The 17,102-nt window shown below is 42.9% G+C and overlaps 1 protein-coding gene and 1 long non-coding RNA gene across 2 annotated transcripts in view; one reads left to right on the top strand and one right to left on the bottom strand.

The window, feature by feature from the left end:
* LOC125460289 (uncharacterized) overlaps nucleotides 1–6,484 on the top strand; it is a 37,266-nt gene extending 30,782 nt beyond the window's left edge. Inside the window, exon 4 of the long non-coding RNA XR_007249234.1 lies at nucleotides 5,084–6,484. This is a non-coding gene — a long non-coding RNA (uncharacterized LOC125460289). The remainder of the gene's footprint in view (nucleotides 1–5,083) is intronic.
* Nucleotides 1–17,102, bottom strand: part of hepacam2 (HEPACAM family member 2) — a 113,437-nt gene that overhangs the window by 91,623 nt on the left and 4,712 nt on the right. Inside the window, exons 2-3 of the mRNA XM_048547587.1 lie at nucleotides 12,491–12,841; nucleotides 4,880–5,164 (exon numbers count right to left, since the gene is read on the bottom strand). Coding sequence (XP_048403544.1) covers nucleotides 4,880–5,164; nucleotides 12,491–12,841 — 636 coding nt within the window. The remainder of the gene's footprint in view (nucleotides 1–4,879; nucleotides 5,165–12,490; nucleotides 12,842–17,102) is intronic.

Genomic DNA, 17,102 nt, shown 5'->3' on the forward strand with positions numbered 1-17,102 from the left:
TGTGGGGGGAAAGTTGCAGTCCTTGAAGAACTTGGACATCTGGGATGTGCGGGAGTGGAATGCCTCATTGTGGGAGCAGATGCGGTGGAGGCGGAGGAATTGGGAATAGGGGATGGAATTTTTGCAGGAGGGTGGGTGGGAGGGGGTGTATTCTAGGTAGCTGTGGGAGTTGGTGGGCTTGAAATGGACATCTGTTACAAGCTGGTTGCCTGAGATGGAGACTGAGAGATCCAGGAAGGTGAGGGATGTGCTGGAGATGGCCCAGCTGAACTGAAGGTTGGGGTGGAAGGTGTTGGTGAAGTGGATGAACTGTTCGAGCTCCTCTGGGGAGCAAGAGGCGGCGCCGATACAGTCATCAATGTAACGGAGGAAGAGGTGAGGTTTGGGGCCTGTGTAGGTGCGGAAGAGGGACTGTTCCACGTAACCTACAAAGAGGCAGGCATAGCTGGGGCCCATGCGGGTGCCCATGGCCACCCCCTTTGCCTGTAGGAAGTGGGAGGAATCGAAAGAGAAGTTGTTGAGGGTGAGGTCGAGTTCGGCTAGGTGGATGAGGGTGTCGGTGGAGGGGGAGTGGTCCGGCCTGCGGGACAGGAAGAAGCGGAGGGCCTTGAGGCCATCGGCATGCGGAATGCAGGTGTATAGGGACTGGACGTCCATGGTGAAAATGAGGTGTTGGGGGCCAGGGAATTGGAAGTCCTGGAGGAGTTGGAGGGCATGGGTGGTGTCACGGACGTAGGTGGGGAGTTCCTGGACCAAAGGGGAGAAAATGGAGTCCAGATAGGTGGAGATGAGTTCGGTGGGGCAGGAGCAGGCTGAGACGATGGGTCGACCAGGGCAGGCAGGTTTGTGGATTTTGGGAAGGAGATAGAAACGGGCCGTGCGGGGTTGGGGAACAATGAGGTTGGAGGCTGTGGGTGGGAGGTCCCCTGAGGTGATGAGGTCATGAATGGTGTTGGAGATGATGGTCTGGTGCTCGGGTGTGGGGTCATGATCGAGGGGGAGGTAGGAGGCGGTGTCGGAGAGTTGGCCTCTGGCCTCGGCGATGTAGAGGTCAGTGCGCCATACTACCACTGCGCCACCCTTGTCTGCGGGTTTGATGGTGAGGTTGGGGTTGGAGCGGAGGGAGCGGAGGGCTGCCCGTTCTGCGGGGGAGAGGTTGGAGTGGGTGAGACGGGTGGAGAGGTTGACACCACCCATGCCCTCCACCTCCTCCAGGACTTCCAATTCCCTGGCCCCCAACACCTCATTTTCACCATGGACGTCCAGTCCCTTTACACCTGCATTCCGCATCCCGATGGCCTCAAGGCCCTCCGCTTCTTCCTGTCCCGCAGGCCCGACCAGTCCCCCTCCACCGACACGCTCATCCGCCTAGCCGAACTCGTCCTCACCCTCAACAACTTCTCTTTCGATTCCTCCCACTTCCTACAGACTAAGGGGGTGGCCATGGGCACCCGCATGGGCCCCAGCTATGCCTGCCTCTTTGTAGGTTACGTGGAATAGTCCCTCTTCCGCACCTACACAGGCCCCAAAACCCCACCTCTTCCTCCGTTACATTGATGACTGTATCGGCGCCGCCTCTTGCTCCCCAGAGGAGCTCGAACAGTTCATCCACTTCACCAACACCTTCCACCCCAACCTTCAGTTCACCTGGGCCATCTCCAGCACATCCCTCACCTTCTTGGATCTCTCAGTCTCCATCTCAGGCAACCAGCTTGTAACTGATGTCCATTTCAAGCCCACCGACTCCCACAGCTACCTAGAATACACCTCCTCCCACCCACCCTCCTGCAAAAATTCCATCCCCTATTCCCAATTCCTCCGCCTCCGCCACATCTGCTCCCATGATGAGGCATTCTACTCCCGTACATCCCAGATGTCCAAGTTCTTCAAGGACCGCAACTTTCCCCCCACAGTGGTCGAGAACGCCCTTGACCGCGCCTCCCGCATTTCCCGCAACACATCCCTCACACCCCGCCCCCGCCAAAACCGCCCAAAGAGGATCCCCCTCGTTCTCACACACCACCCCACCAACCTCCGGATACAACGCATCATCCTCCGACACTTCCGCCATCTACAATCCGACCCCACCACCCAAGACATTTTTCCATCCCCACCCCTGTCTGCTTTCCGGAGAGACCACTCTCTCCGTGACTCCCTTGTTCGCTCCACACTGCCCCCATGTCCACAAGAGAAGGGAAACTTTTAAAATTAACCTTGTTATCATCAACCGAGGCAATCAAATGAATAAAGAAGGTGAGTCAGTTCATTTGTCCTCAACTTTTCAGGAACCTAACAGTCTAGGGTATCCCGTCTGGATCACTAACAAATTCGGGAACTTTGCCCAGGTTCTAGGCGTAAAATACACGAGCACATCTGACCAACAGCAGCCTAACAGTCCTGCACATCCACTGGAAATGCATTTAAAAAATTCTTCCAAGAATCATGTGGACGCACGTTTGTTTATCTTTGTGCCGGAGATTCTAAATGATTGAAGAGGCTGAATCAATGCGCAATGTCACACACACCTCTTGTAATGCGGGACAACATCTCAAACAAAAAGGATCAGGACAGCAAGAAACAAATGAGTCACAGTCAGAGATCAAAGAAGAGGCCCTTCAGCTCATCAAATTTGAGCCAACCTATCTATATGAATCCTACTTACAGCACTTGTCACTCAGCTTTGAATGTTGTGATACTTCAGGTGCTCATCTAGGTAGCTTTAAAAGTTCTGAGGTTTCCTGCCTATACTGTCCTCCAAGGCAGTGCATCCCAGATTCCCATTGCCCTCTGGGTGAAAAAGGTTTTCCTCAAATCCCTTCGAAAAGTCCTGACCTTCACCTTAAAATTATGCCTCCTTGTTACTGATCCTTGAACTGAGGGGAACAGCTGTTTCCTAGCCACTCTGTCCTTGCCCCTCATAAACCTATACAGTTCAAACAGCTCAATGCTCAACATTCCCTGTTCCAAACAAAACAAGCCTATGGAACATTTCTTCATAGATAAACTTCTCTGAGCCAGACAATATCCTGATGAATCTCCTGAATCTTCAAATGCAGACATAGGGAAATAACAACTCTATGGAAATCTCAGTCTTCCATGTAAGTGTGCTGGCGAAATTCAATTAGTTGACACAAATTATCATATTCTCATGTTGTGGCACAGGCCCAGATTTTCTCCTGTGGCAATATTCCCATAGGAACTCTAGAATCGAAAATGTTGTCCCCAATCACTCATCCAGCCTGAGAGAATTTTCTGAGGTTAACTTCATTGTCATTTTCCAATGAGTTTCCAATTATACTTACACCTGTGTGAGATAGGTGGTACGAAGGAAATATGTGATCTGTTACGTCTGTATTATTACCAACTACTTGGAAAGTACTGTCATCTTTTAGGGAAATATAACACACTCTGCCACTTGCAGTACAAAATGGTGACTGGTGACAGCAGCGGATTCATTCCTTGACTGATTCTTCATCCAGTCCTGTCTCTAATCTGTCCCAGAGAAGAAAATAAAAACAGAATAGATGAGTAAGGTGTAGAAATGGAAATACTGGTCATACCGGAAGTCTATGTTGTTGCATTCAAGACCAACCACAGCAGTGTGTCATTCGCACATTTTTAATGCTTTTTACTTTGTAATGAGAAAAAAGAATTCCATAAGCTCAGGTATTATTGGCTTCTAAGCAATTATTACTATTGTAACTGTTTTAGGATAACTTGGTTTGTGGCAAGGCATTACAATGGTCTAGAATTTCCATGAGCCTCAGGATCCAGCGTCAGGTTTGAAAGGGGACCCAGACCTTGACCTTACAGAAAGGGAGAGCAGTGCTGCAATCTTTATGGTTACCTCCACATGCACTGTTCAGTTCTGGACAGCAGGCAGAGTCACATTGCTGCCAGTTCAGAGGGCCTGGAGTTGACAGCCCCACTGGGAAAGCTGGGCACTGATGGACAGTTCAGAGATTGGGATAGTACGAAATGCTGATGAGGCTGCCTCAACTTGGAGGCTCCATCACAGGTGCAGGCAGCAGTAACCAAGTAACTGAAATACAGACAAAGAATTTCATCAGGCTAAGTGGAAACCCTTTCTGTTGGATTGGTCTCAGTTGCACCTGAAGGTTTTACATTATACATTCCCCACTTTGCAGCATGGAGCCTCTGGTTCCAATCACCCGTGAGTCTGCGAGAGGGGCTATTTCCAAGGAGCCACTAACTTGCACAAAGTCAGAGATAACGCCATCATGGGTAAGAGTAACATGACTAAATTTCCCCTAAATAATGCCTTATCCATTGTAAATCCCTGGACCAGGCCAAGCTCACTGTCAGGAATGCATCAGAGCTTGGTCCAGATTGCTTCCCCCTCCTAGATTTTCTGCCTCCCTTTCAACATATCTGAGGTATAAATTTAGCTCATTGTGTCTCTATTTGCTGCAGGATACCACGTTCACACTTGTAATCTTGTTTCTACTTGAAATCGGGATGTGTTCCACTTCAAGGCACAGTTCCCCGTTTGTACTATCAGGTTTCTGTGTGAGCCAACATACATGTCATTAATCATTCGAGGGGACAGAAATTCTGCTCACGCTCAGCTCAGATATTTGCACTTTATTATGGGAAAATAATATGTTATGTTCCAGTTGCTATCAATGTACTGTGTTGTTTGTGATTGTCAAGTTTGGTCATTCCTTTGGCAGGATATGTTGTCTGTGTTTGTGAAACTGAAGCATTTTCATTGCTTTACCATCTTGGTCTATCATTGCAATCAGTCCTTTCAACATGACAGGCTTAATAAATTGCAAAATATTATACCATATTTAAATTAGCAGCTCCTTAAAACTCTGAACTATTCCTACGTATCAATGTTTAACATATGACTTACAGTAAATATTTGGTGCAATCGGTTCACTTTCATTCATACTGATTGGGTTCTTCACCACACATGTGTAATTGCTAAGGTCGTCTTTTAAAACAGGGGAAATGAATAACATCTTGTTGTCCGACGAAAAGGTGTGACGAGAGCTTGGCAATAAGGGCTTTCCATCCTTTAGCCACTGATAAATGACCTTTGTGCCTTTATTCACAGTGCAGGTGAGTGTTGCATTGTCCACATACTCCACTGCTCCCCAGGCCGGATCACTACGCACGACTGGTTTAGAAACAGGAACTGCAAAATAAAAGGATGTTCCACAGTCAAAATGTCACTGCTGATAACCTGAACAAAGCTCAAGATAACTGCAAACTTTGCGTATTATTCTATTTTTTAGCCTCAGAGCAAATTATGAAGTAGATTTTGCAATTTCTTCCTCCCAGTGCAGCACTCTCCCTGACTGGAAAACAGTTGAGTGTGGCTCTCTCCAGGTTTATATGACTTGTGCTTTAGTAAAACGAATCACAAAAATAAAAATCTGAACATAACTGCATGTTAATTCAATCAGGTGTTACATATAAACTACCTTCAGTGACAATAATTGACATCTTCATTTACATTATATTTTAAACAATTCTTGAGCAGACAAATCAAAGATTTGCTCCAGATGAACAAGGACCATTGTTGCAGGTGTGTAAGCACTGTGTGCTTGTTTTTGTTATTGTGTCCTCATTTTGAAATGGAGGTTGAGAAAAGGAAGAACTACAGAGGTAAAGCATTTCTGCCATTTGACATATGACCCAGCAATTTTGACAGAATCAGGAAGTCCACAAAGCAATAGAAAATTCAGTTCCTTAAAATGTTACCAAATATTTATGTTAGAGCCCATTATGAACCAACAACATTGTTTGACAAAACCAGAAAGTGGAGCAAAATCTCACAATATCTAATGAAACTTATAGTACGGTTACTTTACTTTCTATTGATGGCTTTTGATAATTAGTCCATTCAGATTGTTACAATTTCCAAACCTGTTGCAGAGCTGGAATCTGCCTCAATCTTTTGAAATGCTTAAACAACAATGGCTTAATGGTGTTTTTGTGTCACCAGTAGAAATGGCAGCTCAGTGGTTATGCCAAATGGATGAGTAAGCCAGGTGTAAGGGTTTAAACTCTAGTGACATGAGTTTCTAAATTCCTTAATGCATCTGGGAAACTTAACTAGAAATAATTAAAGGAATCTCAAAGGGAAAACTCAACAATGATGACAATGAAACTAGTATTGTCCAAATAAAAACAGAGTCTCGTTTGCTCATGCTCTTCAGGGAACAAAATTAGCCATCTCTACCCCTACCTGCCTATAGTGGCTTTAGACTAACTACATCAACCAATACGGTTAACTCTAACTGCTACTTTATGATCCAGGCTGTTCCCGGCCCTCCTATTCTGTGAGTTGCAGTTTTGTTAACCAGTCTTTGATGTGGTACATTGTCAAAGTTTTTCTAAAATCCGTACAGACAATATCTATTGCATTCCCTTCATAAACCTCCCTGTTAATTCATCAAAGAGAAAATTCAAGTAATTGAGCCAAACATAATGTGTCTCTCATAAATCCCATGCTGGCTTTCCTTAATTAATTTAAACTCCTCTATGTCCTTATTAATTTTTTCCTTGACTATTGTTTCTAAAATTTTATCTATTTCTGATGTTCAACTAATTCACCTGTAGTGAAGGAAATATCCTCACACCTTTTCTTAAATAGGGATGTCAGGTTTACCCCTTTCCGACCCTCTAAGATTATTCCCAAAACTGTGGAAGATTGGAAGACCATGGCAAGTTCTTCTGCGAATACCATTCATAATTTTCTTCACAACTTGGGTTGCAAGCCATTCAGGGAACTCAACCTATGCACTCTCAGCAAAACCAATCTTTCCACGAAACTCTACCTATCAATTTTCACTCTTATGCATTACTCCTACTATTTCCACTTCTTCCAATGCTTTGTCAGCATCTTCTTCCTCACTATAAACTGCTGCCCCTGAGTTTAGTATCTATGAGATACGTTGCAAAAATTCACCAAGGCTCCTTCGGTAGCATTTTCCAAACCTACAACTTCCATTTGAAGGACAAGGGCAGCAGATACAGGGGAAGAGCACCACCTGCATCTTCTCCTTCGAGACACTCGCCATCCTGACTTGGAAATTTATCCCTGTTCCTTCAGTTTCCCTGGGTTAAAGTTCTAGAACACCCTCCCTAATGGCATTGTGAGTTTAATTACAGCAGATGGAGTTCAAGAAGGCAATTCACCACTACCATCTCAAGAGCAACGAGAGACAGGCAATAAATATTGGCCCAGACAGTGATGCCCACATACCATATATGAATTTTAGAAAACCCCGTCCATAAAAAGTGGGACAAATCCAATCTAGTCAACTATGACCCCATTATTCTGCTCTCCATCAATGGCATTGTCATAGAAAGTGCAATCAAATGGCATTTACACTTCAATAACTTATTCAATGATGTCCAGTTTGCACTCGACTTCAGCAACTCAGCTTCGAAACACCTCAATCCCAGGTGCCAGGTGAGAGTAACTGCTCGTGGTGTCAATGAAACAATAAAAAGGATTATTACTTGAACAGTAAAAAATTGTAGCAAGCTGCTGTGCAGAGGGACAATTATCTGGAAAGGTATTAGTGAAAGCGAGCATTAATGATTGCACAATGAACATCTCCAGTTCTGTCGGTACAATGGAGGGAAGGTCATTGATGAAGCAGCTAAAAATGCTACCCAAATAACTTGTGCATCAATGTTGATCAAATCACCGAAACCATTTTTCTTTCTACTAGGTATGACTCCAACCAGAGGAAATAATTCCTCCTATTTCAAGTTGACTTGTGCACAAATCGCAGAAGGTTGGTTTGCAGGTACAATAGGTAATTAAGAAGGCAAATAGAATTTTCCCTTCATTGTAAGAGGGATTGAGTTTAAAAGCAGGGAGATTATGTTACAGCTGTATAGGGTGCTGGTGAGGTCATGCCTGGAGTACAGCGTGCAGTTTTGGTCTCCTTACTTGAGAAGGGATATACTAGCACTGGAAGGGGTACAGAGAAGATTCACTCGGTTGATTCTAGAGTTGAAAGGGTTGGCTCATGAGGAGAGGCTGAATAGACTATGATTATACTCATTGGAAGTTAGATGAATGAGGAGAGATCTTATTGAAGCAAGTAAGATTATGAAGGGAATAGATATGATAGAAGCAGGGTGGTTGTTTCCAGTGGCAGCTGTAACTTGAACAAGAGGGCATAGCCTCAAAATTAGGGGGACCAGATCAAGGACTGAATTGCGGAAGAACTTCTTCACTCAAAGGGTTGTGAATCTATGGAATTCTTCACCCAGTGAAGTAGTTCAGGCTTCCTCACTGAATGTTTTTAAAGCTAAAATAGATAATTATTTGAATAGTAAAGGGATTAAAGATTATGGTGAGAGAGCAGGTAAGTGAAATTGAGGCCATTGAAAAGATCAGCCATGATCTTATTGAATGGCGGAGCGGCCTCAAAGGGCAAGATGGCCTACTCCTGTCCCTAAAGTTTTTATTATGTTCTAAATTTTAAATGGAATGGAGCATCAAGGAGTGCTAAAAAATAGAAGTCAACTTGAAATAGGAGGAATTATTTCATCTGGTTGGAGTCATGCCTGGCATAAAGAAAAATGATTTCGGTCATTAGGTTAACATTGATGTGCAAGTTATTTGGGTATCATCTTTAGCTGCTTCATCAATGACCTTCCCTCCATTATATCAACTGAACTGGGGATGTTCATTGTGCAATCATTAACGTTCGGTTTCACTAATACCTTTCCAGATATTTGAACAGTCTGAGCCCAAAATTGGACAATATTCAGGCTTTCATATATGGCAAGAAATATTCATTTTGTACAAATACCAGACAATGGTCATCCCCAGTAAGACAGAACCTAACCACATTCAACTGCATCACCATTCCTGAATCCCCCAGTGTCACGATCCTGAGTGTTCACACTGACCAAAAACTAAACTGTAGTACTGGACCATTAGAACAGGTCAGAGGTTGGAAATTCTCCAACAATTGACTCACTGGCTACTTCTACAAATATTTTCCACTATGGAAGGCATGAAAGGAGTGGGATGGAATTCTCTTCACTTCCTGGATTAGTGCAGTTCCAACCGCACCCAAGAATCCTGACTCTCTACGGAACAAAGAAATTTTATAAATCTGCAGCCAATCCACTGCTTGAAGTATTTTCTCCTTCCACCACTGATTCACATGACTGCAGAACGTTGGTAAACTGCAGCAACACACCAAGCTTTCTTTTACAGTTCTCCCAAACTCATGACCACAATCTTATTATTGGACAAGAACATCAGGCACGGATGGATTGACTGTCATGTTCAAGTTTACCTCTAATTATTCATGATCCTGACTGGGAAATGTATCTCCATTCATACTTTATTGCTGGATCAAAATCCTGGAACCCATACTTAACAGTACTATGACATTACCTTCATCACATGAACTGAAGTGTTTAAAGAAGGTTAGTAATGACCACCTTCTCAAGCTCAATTACTGACAGGCAACTGCCACCCATGTCCACATTATAATGTGGAATACAATGGATGATCCTGTTAAATATGTCTGAGGCAGACGGTCTTTCTTACTGCCGAATACACTGATGAACATTGTGATCTGCCACCTCTGCATATTTCTACCCAACTCCCATTGTGTGCTGGTCACATCCTCACCAACATGGCTTATACACAACCCACAACAGAAATGTGCACACACGCTGCCAACACTATTTTGGATATCAAACAGCATTCACATAATCTTAAAAAAAAAGGGCACTTCCAATTTTAACTTGGCAGCAAAATATTGGATTCGATGACGTACAGAGAAAAATAGAAACAAGTAAAGAAGAACCAAGTAAGGAAACAATGACAGATTTTACAAAGCTTGTGAAAACAGAATGCTGGAAGCAAACATTATGGATTTGCCAAATGTGAATAGTCAAAAAATTATTTTCTGCACAACTTGGCTTGTTGAACATATGACTAAAGAGTGAAAACTTTGTTGTGTCTCAGTAGCCCACAAGACAAATGCTTGGTGGTGGTGAACTAAAGGTGAACTAAAAGTGAACTAAACTAAAGCCATCATATATAGGAGCAGAATTAGGCCATTCAGCTCATCAAGTTTGCTCTGCTATTCAATCATAGAATCCCTACAATATGGAAAGATGCCATCGAGTCTACACCCACCTTTCAAAGAGCATCTCACCCAGATGCAGACCCAGTCCCCCACCCTCTCCCCATAACCCACTTACCCTGTTCATAGCTAGATACTACAGGGCAATTTACTCTGGCCAATCCAACTAACCTGCACATTTTGGACTATCGGAGGAAACTGGAGTGCTTGGAAGAAACCCACCTTGGCACAGGGAGAATGTGCAAACTTCACAAACATCACTGAAGACCAGAATCGAACCTGGGGTCCCTGGCGCTGTGAGGAAGCAGTGCTAATCACTGAGCCACAGTGCCACCCTTAAATTTTTGCAACACAAGTCAATGCAGTCACCTGTTTGACTCATGCCTGGCTGCAAATGAGGAAGTGGTTTGCCAGCAATGGGAACAGAATGAATGTGAGGATGTAACCAATGTTCTGCACATTTCCGTATGAGACTGTCAGGCATTGAAGAAAACTAATTTGAAAGTTCTTCCAGCTTCCAGAGAGTTTAAGTCAAAGAATAGTGCACAACGATTGCCATTTTACACACATGAATACACAGCGATGGGCTGGACATTTGACTTTCAAAGCGATGCACTTGGCAACTTTTGAACAATAAACTAAACAAACAGGTAGTAATTTTTATCTTTAATGTTTGCCTCATGTAAATCTGAAGGAATCAATCATTCACATAAACCCTCACATAAATTGGAAATAACAGAGCAGGTCTCTTCTGATAGTCTCAAGATGTGTGGAGGTATAAATAAGCACTGTCAGCAAGAGTTTCGTTCTGCCTCAACTGCCTCCAGTATCAAGCATTTGTTATCTGATCATGAATCCCTATTCTTCCATTAAAACATTCAACGTAATCAGAGCCTTCAACTGAATGTTTAAAATGCTTTGCCTGATGGATTTTGTTTTCAGTGTTAAATTGAGGCAAATTAAATAAAAAGGTAAAAATTATGGATTATCTCAGCAAACCAAACAATGGACTATGAAAATTATGATTGAAAGCACACAAAAGGACTACATTTATCACCAGAGATAGTAAGAACTGCCAATGCTAGAATCAGATACAACACATTGTGAAGCTGGAGGAATACCGCAGGCCAGGCAGCATCAGTGGAGCCGGAAAGCTGACGGTTTCAGGTCAGGACCCTTCTGCAGAACCCAACACACCAGCTTTCCAGCTCCTCTGATGCTGCCTGGCTTGCTGTGTGACTCCAGCTCCATACTATGTTACCACATTTATCACCAATTGTTTATTTGAGCAGATTATGATCTGGGATTCTTGATGCAATCATCTTCCTGGACAAAGTGTGAGCTATGAACAAAATTTTATTTGAAGTTACAAGATTTGGCAGATGACCTGAATTGAAAAACTATGTTACTTCATTGAGGCTTGCACATGCCTGAAGTGTCACTTTGGTTTGCCCTCTCACATAAAGCACTGAAATTTTTTTTGTACAATAAGTACATAAAGTCCAAGGCTGGTTTTATGATCAATGGTCACAGAATAACATTCAGCTCGTGGCAAATCTTCTTGCAAAAGTAGTCCCTTGTGAATGAAAAGGACATGTTGAGAGAGAAACAAAAGTATGGGTACAAGCATTTGTTATGCAATGCAATCATCAAGACATCTCACTGCATGCAAGGAGTACTGGACTAATTCTGTATGACTTATCTGAATCAGTCCATCTCCATTGTCACCACAAAGTCATACTAATTCTGAATTCCAAGTTGTGTAATAATATAAACCTGTGGTAATGTTTGATAAGCAAAAGGACTGAAACAAAAGCATTCCCAGGTAGGTGAACATACTGTGAGTGCTCTATTGAAGTCCTCTCACAAATAATCATTGAACATGAGATGACAATGTAAAAATATTTCAACTGTACCAAATTGAATCTGAATCTTTTTCTGAAAAGTTGATCTAAAATCTGTCAAATATTAAGGCAATAATTTGGTAGCCCTAAGCTTACATATAGGATGTCTATCCGTTATTTACAGAAGTGCAGCTCCTTTGGAGGTACAAACAGTGGAAGTAAATAAGTTCCAGAACAAAGCAATAACTTTTGCGAAAGGACTCAATCCAAAATGTCAACTTCCCTGCTCCTCTGATGCTGCTTGGCCTGCTGTGTTCATCCAGCTTCACACCGTGTTATCCCAGGTTCTCCAGCATCGGCAGTTCCCACTATCTCTGGAACAACTTTGATCGGGGCTTGGAGGGCAATTCTTTTCAATTATTGCTGGAAGAATTGTAAGTCAGACATGCCCCTGCTCACCTTCCTGACCTGCACACCATGTGAGCAACACCCTGACTAATAAATAATTGCTGTTCAAAGAAAGTTTGTCAGTCTACTCACCGTTGACGTGTACAATCAGTTGGCGACTAGCTGATGCCAGCTTCATCCCGGAAACAGTCACTTTAATAGTATATTCACCATCATCACGTAATTCCACTGGGTTAATCAGTAATGAAGCACTGGGAGGGGACAAAAAAAACCTATGGCCATGTTCCATGTCAGGAGTCAAGGTATTGTTCACAGCAGTTACCAGAAGCATAGAGCCTGAAGATTGACTTTGAAAAGTCCATGTTATCTGAATGTTGTGATCGTTAGTTCCAGTGGTGTAGTTTGCAGGGAGCAATAGAGGTTGTCCGACAGTGCCCAGGATCAGTATGTTTGGCACTGTAACTGTAACATCTCCACAAGAGCCTAAAGAGAAGATTAAGAAAATTGAAAACCCATTTGAATCTTAAATATAGCCACAAATATTTGATATTTCAGAAACGAAAAATATAATCCTTACACTTCATTTAAATGCTAAATTTTATATTTTATTTGTCAAACTAATACAGACACTTCAGCTGAATTTGAAAAGTACACAATTAAAATAAAACATCATTAGAGTAAATATTTTTAGTATATTGCATTAGACAAAAATATGACAAAAATTCAGATCCCTGCTCAGATGAACTGAAGAATTGATTCTCAGGGAAATAATATCCTTTTCAATGTTGGAAAAATTGTAGTTAGCAAATGAAAACAGCATGTCATTTGTTTACTTGGAAAATTGTTTTTTTCAGAAATCACTTACATTTTCCTGCTGAATCTGAATAGTGCTACTGAAAACTGATCTCTTTGTACAGGGGATATCTTTTGCAGAAAATGCAAGAGCTATTTTATTCCATTTTCTTCCCTCAATTCCCCTTCCAAATGATTTGACGAAAGTAGACTAAAGACAGAGACCAGAAAACTTGTTGATCTTATCCAAGTTAACAAGGTGTAGAAGTGGATGAACACAGCAGGCCAAACAGCATCAGAGGAGCAGGAAGGCTGACGTTGCAGGAAACGTCAGCCTTCCTGCTCCTCTGATGCTGCCTGGCCTGCTGTGTTCATCCAGCTCTAAACCTTGTTATCTCAGATTCTCCAGCATCTGCAGTTCCTATTATCCCTGAGCTTATCCAAGCGACCAGTTTTGACATGTTATCCTCAAGAATGAAAGCCATCAGCCCACTTCGATTTTGATGTGCTGACACAGGTACTGAGCTTATCAAATGCCCATGAACAGATACTTCTCAGCAAAAATGACTGGAGAATGATCAAGACCAGGAATCCAAGCTGATTTTTAAATTTTTTGTTGGAACCCTATAGCCAATTTAACCAATAACACTGACTTCAGGCCTATCATCCCTGTCTCACATTTGACATTTTTCATTATCCAAACATTTCTTCTTGAGTTCCCTGCCCAAAGTTAAGTCAGTGCACGAACCTCCACCATGGGTAGGGTGGATCACAAGTCAATCCCAACCAAAATAGAGATCAAACCTTGTTCTTTTGGCACCAATCTGATCTACACTGATTGTGCAGCTAACTGGGCAAACTAGCCCCACGACAAATATGAATTGCTGTGGCAACTTATACTTTTACACGCATGTTGTAGCCTAGACAGTGACATTTCATTCCATCACACACCTGCTCTTAACACCTGATACTCAACACCTGTTCTAAAGAAATGACACACTGGGCTTGAAACATTAACTCAGTTTCTCTCTCCACTGATGCTGCCAGACCTGCTGAGTTTCTCCAGCATTCTCTGTGTTTGCTTCAGATTTCCAGGATGCATAGTATTTTGCTCTTATTATCGATACTGAACACATTTAGCGTATTAAAAATGGTGATGGCCTAGTGGTGTTATCATTGGACTGTTAACCTGGAGATCCAGATAACATTCTGGGGACCCAGGTTCAAATCCTACCATGGCAAATGGTGGGATTTGAATTCAATAAATATTTGTAATTAAGAATCTACTGATGACTGTAAACCCATTGTTTCATCAATGATCTCCCCTTCAACATCAGGTGAGAAATGGGAAGTTTCTCTAAGGATTGCACTGTGTTCAATTTGATGCACAACTCCTCAGTCCATATGGCAAGATCTGAACAACCTGAAGGATTAAGCTACAAAATCAGAAATTTCTTGAAAGCCTCAGCAGATCAGGCAGCATCAGAGAGAAAGCAGAGTTAACATTTCAGATCCAGTGATCCTTCAAACCTCAGTTTCTGAATTCCACCATCCTCAATGTTTTATTTAGGAATGAACTAAGTGGCAAGTCACTTTTGAGCCACACATGTTGCAGGAAATGACCAGGGCCACCAAACATCCAACCCTTGATGTCCAACAACATTACCATTACAGTGTGTAGCACCTATTGATGATGCACAACTGTAATTTGCCGAGATTCAGCATCTTCTAAGCCATTGACCACAACTACACAGATGAAAAGAGCAATAGATTCCTCTGGAACTACATCATCAGTCTTTCAATGTTGTCAAAGCAATAACACTCCCTCCCTAACAACAACAACAACAAAAACATTATGAGTGTATCCACTCCACACAGATGGCAGCAGTTTGAGCACTGTTTATAACTACCTTCCCAAAAGCAATCAAAATAGGCAATAAGTGCAGGTCTAGCCAATAATTTCAACATTCTATGAAGAATAAAGATAAAAGATGGGCTGTTCTCAAGTCATTTTGAATCTGCGTCTTCACCATTTCTTGACACCATGTAACATATGGAAAAAGCCCAACATAATCATCCCATTCTATTTTCATTCCCATTTAAATGAACAAATAATTCACCTTCAGGTGGACCCTTGCACCAGATTTGAAAACTCCCAATGTGAATATTTTTACTTGAATGTTACCATCACTAGTAGAATGCTAATACAGTAGGGAAACACAACAGAGAGATATATGCTGTTTGTGTTGAGAACAAGAAGCTGTATTTATATAAAGATTTAAAATCTCAATGACTAAGGCAGAATCAGACGAAAATTGAAAGCTGGCTGAAGAATTACATAGCAGGAAAGGTGGCTATAAACTGAAGAGCAGTGATGGACTTTGAGGTGCGGAGGGTCATGGAAGTATATTGCAGCTGGTCTTGGAGAGGTAAAACAGAGTGTTGTTTGAGAGATAGTAGGAACTGCTAATGCTGGAGAATCTGAGATAACAAGGTGAGGAGCTGAATGAACACAGCAGGCCAAGCAGCATCAGAGGAGCAGGCAAGCTGACGTTTTGGGCTTAGGCCCTTCTTCAGAAATGAATTTTCTGAAATTTGTTTTCTGAAGAAGGGCCTAGGCCTGAAATGTCAGCTTTCCTGCTCCTCTAATGCTGCTTGGCCTGCTGTATACATCCAGCTTTACACCTTGTTATCTAAAACAGGGTTTTGTCAGTATTTTGAACCATCAGTTGGTATAGCTGCTGTATTCCATTTATCGTGGAAAGCTCCTTCTAGGATACACTAATCCACTTAAAAGAATACATGGAGGGCTTCTTTGTGTTTTGCTTAGTTCAATGAAAATGTTTTCCAATGTTCCATTGACTTTGTTTGAGTATAATGTAGATCAGTCAACATGCAGGTGAAAATTCAGCCCAAGCATAGTAGTCTGTGTGCTGGAGTGAGTGATATGTTTGCAGTAATTATAATATAATGGATTTGACTAAGAAAATATGACTTGTTTTGGAAAATACTGACTACTTGTTTAGGAATGTGTCCAAAATAAATTGAGTTGGACTTTTTTGCTGGCTTATCATTTTAATGTAAAATAGCAAATGAAACGAATAAGGTGAGAAGATGATAATAGATTGTGAGGCTGGACGAACACAGCAGGCCCAGCAGCATCTCAGGAGCACAAAAGCTGACGTTTTGGGCCTAGACCCTTCAACAGAGAGGGGGATGGGGTGAGGGTTCTGGAATAAATAGGGAGAGAGGGGGAGGTGGACCGAAGATGGAGAGAAAAGAAGATAGGTGGAGAGGAGAGTACAGGTGGGGAGGTAGGGAGGGGATAGGTCAGTCCAGGGAAGACGGGCAGGTCAAGGAGGTGGGATGAGGTTAGTAGGTAGGAGATGGAGGTGCGGCTTGGGGTGGGAGGAAGGGATGGGTGAGAGGAAGAGCAGGTTAGGGAGGCAGAGACAGGCTGGACTGGTTTTGGGATACAGTGGGTGGAGGGGAATAGCTGGGCTGGTTGTGTGGTGCAGTTGGGGGAGGGGACAAACTGGACTGGTTTTGGGATGCGGTGGGGGAAGGGGAGATTTTGAAGCTGGTGAAGTCCACATTGATACCATTGGGCTGCAGGGTTCCCAAGCGGAATATGAGTTGCTGTTCCTGCAACGTTCGGGTGGCATCATTGTGGCACTGCAGGAAGCCCATGACGGACATGTCATCTACAGAATGGGAGGGGGAGTGGAAATGGTTTGCGACTGGGAGGTGCAGTTGTTTATTGCGAACCGAGCGGAGGTGTTCTGCAAAGCGGTCCCCAAGCCTCCGCTTGGTTTCCCCAATGTAGAGGAGGCCACACCGGGTACAATGGATACAGTATACCACATTGGCAGATGTGCAGGTGAACCTCTGCTTAATATGGAAAGTCATCTTGGGGCCTGGGATAGGGGTGAGGGAGGAGGTGTGGGGGCAA

Source organism: Stegostoma tigrinum, chromosome 2 (genome assembly GCF_030684315.1).
Source record: "Stegostoma tigrinum isolate sSteTig4 chromosome 2, sSteTig4.hap1, whole genome shotgun sequence".
NCBI lineage: Eukaryota > Metazoa > Chordata > Chondrichthyes > Orectolobiformes > Stegostomatidae > Stegostoma > Stegostoma tigrinum.